Raw genomic sequence first — 10,537 nt, 5'->3', positions numbered from 1 at the left:
ACTAAAATATGTGATGTCGCCGATAGAGGCACAGAACCTTAACACTTATAATTGTGATTTAACTATACTTACCTTCACCGGGTCCAGAACCTCATCCTGTCAATTTCATGTCATTCAATTTGCCTTTATAGAAAAGTGAAGATATGCAATATGATTTAATAGTAAACAAGGAACTATAAATATTTCAAGTATTCTTTTTCTTTTACAAAAATACATATCTTTATTTACATACGAAGTGTCCTAAAAAACAGACCAGTTCTAAACACTATTCGATTTTCCAATTGTTTTTCTTTACTCACTGACTTCATTCATTGGTTTATAAATCCTCCATTTTGTCAATGCTTGTCAATGCTCTTTTCTGGATCAGTCTCGGTATTCTGGTTCCTGCAATCTGGATGATACGTTTCTTAATGAATTGCAAATGTATTTAAAGTACCTTTTCTTGCACTGATATTCTTGAAAGTAAGCATGTCTTGCTTTTTCAGGCTCGATGTACAACTTTGGCTGTAGTTTTCAGAAAGTGGTCTGTGTACGTGTGGCGTACACTCCCTATTTTACTTGTAGTTTACTTGAGGAATTGAATTTTTGGATACATTTTCAGTCCGATGGTTCCCGTGTCCGAGCATGCAATACTAAGCTGATTTGCATTTAAGGTATTTATTACAAGGAGAAGTAAAGTGTGATATTTAAAGAGGACTTTGTTAATGAGCAAATATAATTAAAGCGAAAGCTATTTTTATTACTGTCGCACATTCCTTGATTTTCTGACTTATATGGTAGTGGATGATAACATTTCTAGGTATACCCTGTGTTCAAGTATTTTTTTTTTATTTTCTCTTGCAAGATTCCTACTGCTGAGTGGAGATGGTAAATTCCTTGAAAGCTTCTTCCTCTTTTTTTCCCTAGAAAGTAGTAGCTGGATGTTTTGGTCTCCTCAGTTTGACCGAAAGAATTATACTAACTCACCACTGAATTGTTCTTGCTTAATTTGTTCCGACATTACAATGAATAAATTCAAAACGTTTATTGCAAATCTAAACTTTTTTTTTTTTTTTTTTTAAATCGATTCTAAAATCTCTGTTTAGGAGTTTAAAAAGTAGTCAAGTAAGGTGCGAGATAGCACTGCTTCCTGCTTTCTAATAGGGCTTCATACAATACTTCATCAATAGGGACACACACAAGAGCAACATCATATAAAAAGTATGCTAGATTGCAATAGTGGAGGTGTACAGTTCTTATGTCGTTTCAAACGGATTACTTAATATGTGAATAGCACACTGCAATCACATTTTTATGTATGGAAATGGCGATTGCATGTATGCCAGCATTTTAGAAGAGGAACATGGGAGATTTTAGAACAATAAATCGGGAGAATGCATTTCCCCCATTGAATTCAATTGAAGAAGAGACAATTTGAGATGTGAGACAGTCAAAGCCATTTCTTTGCTTCGAAATTCGGGACTCCTCCGCCTGATTTCGTTAGATATTGGCATGTATGCCTTTGAATCACTTTCATCAGGGACATTTCTAAATCTAGTAAAACAGTTTTAATGTTTGTGTTGCCATTTCGTATTACACCACCGTTAAGTAATTCTGTACATGTTGTTACTTATTTGTTTTCTACTTGGTAATAACTGAGGGAGGTTACATCTTCCTAACAATTTTGTATGTATTTCTTATACTTGATTAGGGACAGTTAGGAACGTTTAGTAGGAGTCATTCACGTGCCGAGTTGGATATTCATGGAATATTTGTACATTTTATTTGGTTATGATTAATAATATTTTGATTTCATGTCAATTTCAGCACCCTTTCTAGATTCATGATAAACACTGGAAGCTCATGGTTGTTTTTAGGATACTTTGCAGAAGAGAGCGCCGTACTGTATGTAGTTTTCCGTGAAAACAAATTCCAAGAGTACAATACGATAAGTTTGGTATTGCTAAATGTCAAGGGTGTGACCCTGTGATGTATACATTTTCAGCTAAATTCCACGTTCCTGCTGCTAAAACCCATCAAGCGTTCTTTGGTGCAGTCATCTGTCTGGTGTGCTCAAAGTCTTGCGGAATAAATTCCAGGATAAGTTTTACTCGGCCTTTCGTCGGTGAGAAGAGATATGCCCATGGTCTTCTGAAAATAACTAAGATGCCCTTACAAACAGAGCAATTAAAACATTTAATATGAAGGGTGAGTATCCAAAAGCAGTCATTGGATCCTAGCCGCAGAAAACAGTTTAAACGACGAGAGCTTTGAAAAATCCAGGAGAGATTTCTGTAAAGTTTCCTTAAGTACCTAGCTTCTGGTTTGGGAATTTCGCCTGAAGCTGCCATGAAGCTGCAAGCCTGGTTGCATAAATGACATATCCCCAGGAAAGTAGTACAGCAGCAGAGAGAATCTGTAAACGATAAAGAAGACAAAACACTTTTTAAAAATCCTGCGTACGCCTTGCTTTATCAAATAGCAGTGTTGTGCAACGCAATGCTACCAGCTGTAAATGTTAACTTCCAAGCCGCTTGTTTATGTTAAGCAGGATCAGGGGCGTAGCTTGGTCAATAAGATTGGGGGATGGGGCGGGAGGTAGGGGGTGAGCATCAGATTTCCCAAATATCACGCTGGGATATCTTGTTAACCCATTATATGAGAAACAGGATAGGGAGAGGGGGGGTGGGGGGGTTAAGGGGCAGTGGAACAAGAGAAGCGCAGGTTGTTAGGGGCAGTTAAAACACATTTTTCAAACTATTCAACATTTTAAGGCCTTCAAAACTGAGAAAAGAGAGAGAGTGCGTTTCAGTCAATGTGGGCATGTAAACATCCCAGGTGAAATGCGACAGACCCTTCATCGTACCACACTGAAAGTACATGTACCCAACTATTAACTACAGAATACATTTTTCAGGAGGGTGCAACACCCCAAACACCCACCCCCAAAGCTAAGCCCCTGAGGAGAATCAATGGTTTTCTAGTGCAGAAGGTGTTTTCCGATCCTAATATATGTCTCTTGCCTGATGGCTGTTAGCACAACCCCATCAATGGTATACTCATCAGATATATTCTTCAGTGAACCTTGGTAACAAAATGTAAGCCTGCAAAAACATCACACGGTTTCCATTAACACTCGTCTGTTTTATTCCTCTCATCGCTTGATTTCATTAATATATGCTCTAAACACAACACTTTTCTATGATTGTAGAAGTTACAGCATTAATCTTCATCAAGATGAAACCTAAATGCTACTTTTTGTATTTTCAGGTCGATTTTGGGGCAAAACGTAAGTAACACTGTGTGTGGGATCTGTTGCTGTGGTGCCTGATCAGGCAGCATCACATCAGCAGAGCAAAGACATGGTTAGATGAAATAGATGGAAAAGCTTATATTTTACCTAGGTTTGGGGCATTATTTTGCCTAGAAAGCATGTGCAAGGCTCGGTCTACCACTTTTAAAGAGCATCCTGTAATGTCATATTTCACAGGTATTACCATTTCCCTAGACTTCCCTTCAGGAAGTGGATTTTTAACTTTCAGATTAACGTTTTGACCCTCAAAAATCAAGCATTGTTATTTTCAAGTGCAGGACAGATCACGGTGAGAATTCATGCTTATTTTTAGAAAAACAAATAAGCACCAGGGTCCTCGTCAAGAGGCCACTGCAGTTTGCACCACCCATTGCCCCTGCCAGCACTGCCAATGACACTATCAACACAATTACCAACCACCACACTCTTACAAGTGTGGCAATTCAACCAATTCCAGGCTCCCAAAGCTATAAGAATGGCTTCGGAGGCAGTATTAACAATTTTTTATTTATATTTAATTAATAAACAACTATTGCTCATCCCTAAATTAGATCAACAGCGCCACCACATGGCAGACTAACAAATACACATGGAAAAATTCAATTTCAGAGTTGCACATTTTCCCAATGTATCATCTGTGAATAATGCAATAACAAAACATTCAATTATAAATGTAAAATACTAGAATAACGAAATGAAATAATAAAGTAGAATGTAAACTATATATATTACCTACTGGCGGTCGCCAGTAGGTAGTTATAGTTAGGACCTATTATCCATAGGAAATCCGCAACATTCTATTTGGAATAACTTTGGCGCCGGTTGACGAATCTTCACAAATTTTTCAAAACTGGTGGGGTGCTCCGGTCCGCTCCTATCCTGAAAGTCTCAGGGTGATTCATCAAGCGGGGGCCGAGAAAATAGTGGGGGTCCCAAAACGTGTTTTCCCCATGCAATTTTCCATAGGAACCGTTAATCGCAGCTGCAGCCCGAACTGCTGAACGGAATTACACGAAATTTGGAAAAGAGGTAGCCCTTAGTCCAGAGTCGTGCCTTTTGGTTAAATGGTGTAAATCCGTTCAGTAGTTGCTGAGAAAATCAAAAGTAAAATCATAGATATATCTGGGCGGAGCCGAACCACACATCTCATCGTGAGATATGATTGGCTGTCAGCATTTCATCCAAGAAGTGTTGGCAGCCATCTTGGGACCAATATACATGATAGCACCTCATTAAAAAGCATTGCAGTTAATAGAAGGTTTTAAGACTTTAGTTACATTATAAATCATTTGTTGATGGTACCATACTCATTTTAGGAATTGTGGTGTGTTCGAAGGTGATTTTACCATGTGAAAAAGCCTTCTGCTGGGATATCATGAATCATGTTTGAGAGAAAACTATTTTCTCATGCTTTTCCCACAGAGGTTTGGATGGTGATCTATAAGCTAAACTGAGAGCATATTTTCTGTAAATTCACATTATCTTTCTCAGTCATGTGAGAATGAAGTCTGACATTCTCAGTAAAACATGTACATCCAACAAGGGCAGAGACTGTCAGTTGATTCCTTTGTGTTCTACTGCAGCTTACCAGAGTGTTCTAAAGAGCAACTAGAGCGCTAACAGTTCTACTTATGACAAACGTATGGCACACCTGAAGCCATCTTGATTGGAATAAAGTGGTAACTCTTAAAACATTTAATTTTCAAAGAAACAAAATGAGGGGGTTCATTTTGCCATAGAAATTATGATTAGTGCTGCAGAAAGAAAAATTAGGGCACATTTTGACTTCTCAAATTTAATTACAAAAGTCTGACATGCAGACTGAAACATGCACTTTGAATACCCGCAGCAGACTTCCCTGGTGAGCAGTAGCTTTACTACAGTTATCTAATGAGCAACTAGAGTGCTAACATTCAGAATTTATGGCAAATGTGTGACACATCTGAATGCCTTTTTAATGGAACTAAAGTAAACAAGCATTGAAAATGCCATAGGTCTCACCCTCGTTTAAGTTAAAGCAATTCGGTTTGTAATTAGGTGGTTTTTTAGCTTTGCTTGTATTAGTGTTTGTCAGACTTTCATGTACATAACATGCATATATGTATATATATGCATGCATTTATATTTGTATATATATATATATATATATATATATATATATATACACACACACACACACACACACACATATATATATATATATATATATATATATGTGCATATGTGTGCGTGTAGAGAGGTAGAGGTGCAGAGGTGTAGAGAGGCAGAGGTGTAGAGAGGCAGAAGTGTAGAGAGGCAGAAGTGTAGAGAGGCAGAAGTGTAGAGAGGCAGAGGTGTAGAGAGGCAGAGGTGTAGAGAGGCAGAGGTGTAGAGAGGCAGAGGTGTAGAGAGGCAGAGGTGTAGAGAGAGAGTAGTAGAGAGTAGAGAGAGAGTAGTAGAGAGTAGAAAGATAGTAGTAGAGAGTAGAAAGAGAGTAGTAGAGAGTAGAAAGAGAGTAGTAGAAAGTAGAAAGAGAGTAGTAGAAAGTAGAAAGAGAGTAGTAGAGAGTAGAAAGAGAGTAGTAGAGAGAAGAGAGTAGTAGAGAAGAGAAAGAGAGTAGTAGAGAAGAGAAAGAGAGTAGTAGAGAAGAGAAAGAGAGTAGTAGAGAGAGAGTAGTAGAGTAGTAGAGAGAGAGTAGTAGAGTAGTAGAGTAGTAGAGAGAGAGTAGTAGAGTAGTAGAGAGTGAGTAGTAGAGAGTGAGTAGTAGAGAGTGAGTAGTAGAGAGTGAGTAGTAGAGAGTGAGTAGCAGTGAGTGAGTAGCAGAGAGTGAGTAGCAGAGAGTGAGTAGCAGAGAGTGAGTAGCAGAGAGTAGAGTGAGTAGCAGAGAGTGAGTAGCAGAGAGTGAGTAGCAGAGAGTGAGTAGCAGAGAGTGAGTAGCAGAGAGTGAGTAGCAGAGAGTGAGTAGCAGAGAGTGAGTAGCAGAGAGTGAGTAGCAGAGAGTGAGTAGCAGAGAGTGAGTAGCAGAGAGTGAGTAGCAGAGAGTGTTGTAGAGCGAGTGAGTAGTAGAGCGAGTGAGTAGTAGAGCGAGTGAGTAGTAGAGCGAGTGAGTAGTAGAGCGAGTAGTAGAGCGAGTAGTAGAGCGAGTAGTAGAGCGAGTAGTAGAGCGAGTAGTAGAGCGAGTAGTAGAGAGAGTAGTAGAGAGAGTAGTAGAGAGAGTAGTAGAGAGAGTAGTAGAGAGTGAGTAGTTGAGAGTAGTGGAGAGCGACTAGTAGAGAGCGACTAGTAGAGAGCGACTAGTAGAGAGCGACTAGTAGAGAGCGAGTAGTAGAGAGCGAGTAGTAGAGAGCGAGTAGTAGAGAGTGAGTAGTAGAGTGAGTAGTAGTGTGAGTAGTAGTGTGAGTAGTAGTGTGAGTAGTAGAGTGAGTAGTAGAGCGAGTAGTAGAGTGAGTAGTAGAAAGTGAGTAGTAGAGAGTGAGTAGTAGAGAGTGAGTAGTAGAGTAGTAGAGAGAGAGTAGTAGAGTAGTAGAGAGTGAGTAGTAGAGAGTGAGTAGTAGAGAGTGAGTAGTAGAGAGTGAGTAGTAGAGAGTGAGTAGCAGTGAGTGAGTAGCAGAGAGTGAGTAGCAGAGAGTAGTAGACAGTAGTAGAGTGAGTAGCAGAGAGTGAGTAGCAGAGAGTGAGTAGCAGAGAGTGAGTAGCAGAGAGTGAGTAGCAGAGAGTGAGTAGCAGAGAGTGAGTAGCAGAGAGTGAGTAGCAGAGAGTAAGTAGCAGAGAGTGAGTAGCAGAGAGTGAGTAGCAGAGAGTGAGTAGCAGAGAGTGAGTAGCAGAGAGTGAGTAGCAGAGAGTGAGTAGCAGAGAGTGTTGTAGAGCGAGTGAGTAGTAGAGCGAGTGAGTAGTAGAGCGAGTGAGTAGCAGAGCGAGTGAGTAGCAGAGCGAGTAGTAGAGCGAGTAGTAGAGCGAGTAGTAGAGCGAGTAGTAGAGCGAGTAGTAGAGCGAGTAGTAGAGCGAGTAGTAGAGAGAGTAGTAGAGAGAGTAGTAGAGAGAGTAGTAGAGAGAGTAGTAGAGAGAGTAGTAGAGAGAGTAGTAGAGAGTGAGTAGTTGAGAGTGAGTAGTTGAGAGTAGTGGAGAGCGACTAGTAGAGAGCGACTAGTAGAGAGCGACTAGTAGAGAGCGACTAGTAGAGAGCGACTAGTAGAGAGCGAGTAGTAGAGAGTGAGTAGTAGAGTGAGTAGTAGAGTGAGTAGTAGTGTGAGTAGTAGTGTGAGTAGTAGTGTGAGTAGTAGAGTGAGTAGTAGAGCGAGTAGTAGAGTGAGTAGTAGAAAGTGAGTAGTAGAGAGTGAGTAGTTGAGAGTAGTGGAGAGCGAGTAGTGGAGAGCGACTAGTAGAGAGCGACTAGTAGAGAGCGACTAGTAGAGAGTAGTAGTAGAGAGTGAGTAGTAGAGAGTGAGTAGTAGAGAGTGAGTAGTAGAGAGTGAGTAGTAGAGAGTGAGTAGTAGAGAGTGAGTAGTAGAGAGTGAGTAGTTGAGAGTAGTGGAGAGCGAGTAGTGGAGAGCGACTAGTAGAGAGCGACTAGTAGAGAGTAGTAGTAGAGAGTGAGTAGTAGAGAGTGAGTAGTAGAGAGTGAGTAGTAGAGAGTGAGTAGTAGAGAGTGAGTAGTAGAGTGAGTAGTAGAGTGAGTAGTAGAGTGAGTAGTAGAGTGAGTAGTAGAGTGAGTAGTAGAGTGAGTAGTAGAGTGAGTAGTAGAGTGAGTAGTAGAGTGAGTAGTAGAGTGAGTAGTAGAGTGAGTAGTAGAGCGAGTAGTAGAGTGAGTAGTAGAAAGTGAGTAGTAGAGAGAGTAGTAGAGAGTGAGTAGTTGAGTAGTGGAGAGCGACTAGTAGAGAGCGACTAGTAGAGAGCGACTAGTAGAGAGCGACTAGTAGAGAGCGACTAGTAGAGAGCGACTAGTAGAGAGCGACTAGTAGAGAGCGACTAGTAGAGAGCGACTAGTAGAGAGTGAGTAGTGGAGAGTGAGTAGTGGAGAGCGAGTAGTAGAGAGTGAGTAGTGGAGAGTGAGTAGTGGAGAGTGAGTAGTGGAGAGTGAGTAGTGGAGAGTGAGTAGTGGAGAGTGAGTAGTGGAGAGTGAGTAGTGGAGAGTGAGTAGTGGAGAGTGAGTAGTGGAGAGTGTAGTGGAGAGTGAGTAGAAAGTGAGTATACAATACAATAAAAGCTTTATTCGGAAGTAAAGCACATCCATAAAAGCAAAGTACAAATACAACAATTTTAGCAAGTTAATAAAAATTCATGTAATAACAATGGATTCAAGAAAAATCTGACAGATCAAGGTCTTTAAAGAATGAGCATAGTTGATCCTCAAGACATATCGAAGGTAGATGGAAACTTGATTATCAGCAAAAATGTATGTAATAATATGAATAATACTTTATGGCATTGATTTTTGTCTTTATGTGAGATTTGATGATATACAGCTAACAATCAGGACAACTAAGTAATTAATGATTAAAGATTTGATCTGTGCCTTATACAAAATTTTAAGAACATGGCAATATTAAAACAAATTGCAGGAGACTCTAACATTTGTAGTACCAGTAATGCTGGACGGCATTTGCGCATTGACAATTGTTTCAGAACAGGTTTCAGCCACCGTTTTCTAGGTTCAATAAAATATTTACAAAAGAAAGTAACGTGTAAAAGGGACTGTAAAGAAAGATCATCGCAGGGACATGTGGAGAGGACCTTTGACCAGTCATTTGGGTTCGGAAAAGTAATTAATCGGTGTAAATTGTTAAATCTGAATCTGGTAAGTAGAAAGACATCATAAATTGGAAAACAGGAGGACAGATAGGGCTCGATTTTGAAGGAAGTTTGGATTAGAAGGGAGTGCTGAACGGAAGGTTTGTTGGCTTCTGTTGTTAACCGGAGATTGTCGAGGTGTTTTAGATACTCTATTTTGAGTGATTTGTGGGATATTCTTAGCATATCGTATGGTGAGGAATAGAAATTCGGATAACCCAAATCATTAAGAAAATTACGTACAAAGTTTAGCCAGGGAACTTTAACAGAATGATCCAATTTTTGACAGTCGGTGATAATTTCTTTGGTTAATGACGTCTTGTCTGAAGTCCAGATACGGTGCCAGAGGAGAATTGGTTGCAAACGGATAAGATCGGTTATAAATGGCATGCCAAGTTCTTGGTGGCAGGCATAGGTAGATGAGGATTGAGGGAGTGATAGTAGATATCTCAAGAAGGAGTTTTCTGTTTTTTGGATGGAGTCTACTCGGGCATGACCCCCAGATACCCGCACCATAGATGGCAGATGAGATGCATTTTGGGCGATAGATCTCCAAGATTTCCTTCGGGGATCTCTTTCCGAGTCTCTGGGTGAAGGACATTAGAGCCATGGTGGCCTTTAAAAACTGATGTTTTCTCGACTCAATTGCCCTTTTCCAGGTCTCCTTGTTATCTATCACCACTCCTAAGTAGGGGTAGGTTATTGTATTTTCTATCTTGGTAGTGGTGATAAAGATGCCTGGGCCCTTTGGTGATGTTTTGCCGGAGGACATAATGAAAGTTTTGTGCGGATTGATTTTTAAATCAAGATTGGACATGAAGTTATGATAACGGACCAGGGAGCGTTGGAGTTCAAGTGGGGTGCGGGCAAGAATTACCGCATCATCGGCATATAGTAATGCGGGGATTGGTCGATTTTTGATCAGAGGTAGGTCCTGGCTCCCTTCCAACATGGCTGCCTCTAAGCCGTTGGTGTAGATGGTAAACAGGAAGGGGGCCAGGACGCATCCCTGTCTTACTCCCCGTTCCACTTTAAAAGATGATGAAAGTTGGCCCCCTGTACCGAATCTTACTTTGGCGGTAGCGCCAGAGTAAAGTTCTCGGATGTAGTTAACTATGGTCTTATCTACCCCTATGTCCAACATGATTGACCATAGTTTTGTGTGAGAAACGCAGTCGAACGCTGCGGAAAGATCTACATAGGCCATATGGAAATTGCCTCCCTTTGCGTTCACGTATTTACCTCTAATCAGTATTAGATTCAGGACCTGGTCGATTGTTCCCAGACCCTCTCTAAAGCCATATTGTATATCTGAGATGATGTTGCTGTGGTCTGCCCAGCACTGGAGTCGGTCAAGTAGAACACGACCCACCACTTTGCCGAGGGAGTCAAGCAAAGAGATGGGTCGGTAGCAAGTCGGGCTGTTGCGATCCCCTTTTTTAAATATTGGAACCAATATGGACTCAGACCATGAGTCCA

The 10,537-nt window shown here is 40.6% G+C and overlaps 1 protein-coding gene across 1 annotated transcript; it reads right to left on the bottom strand.

Annotated features, from left to right (window-relative positions):
- Positions 1–845: 845 nt before the first annotated feature.
- On the bottom strand, positions 846–10,202 carry TZMP1 (transition zone microprotein 1). Its single transcript, XM_085640479.1, has 2 exons — positions 10,131–10,202; positions 846–2,395 (listed from the first exon to the last, which is right to left on the bottom strand). Exons 1-2 carry the CDS (start codon positions 10,200–10,202, stop codon positions 2,285–2,287), a joined length of 183 nt encoding a protein of 60 aa, XP_085496605.1. The 3' UTR covers positions 846–2,284.
- Between the last annotated feature and the right edge of the window lie 335 nt (positions 10,203–10,537).

This window comes from Triturus cristatus, chromosome 2_1 (genome assembly GCF_964204655.1).
Source record: "Triturus cristatus chromosome 2_1, aTriCri1.1, whole genome shotgun sequence".
Lineage (NCBI taxonomy): Eukaryota > Metazoa > Chordata > Amphibia > Caudata > Salamandridae > Triturus > Triturus cristatus.
Note: the sequence above shows the minus strand (reverse complement) of the source record. Positions and strands in the feature narration are given on the sequence as shown.

Bases quoted from the DNA above. Each gene is read 5' to 3' on its own strand.
- TZMP1 (XM_085640479.1), bottom strand. From the start codon at position 10,202: ATGTTGGACATAGGGGTAGATAAGACCATAGTTAACTACATCCGAGAA. The intron at 2,396-10,130 runs GTAAGATTCGGT...TATCGTTTACAG, and splicing joins ACTCTGGCGCTACCGCCAAA to ATTCTCTCTGCTGCTGTACT.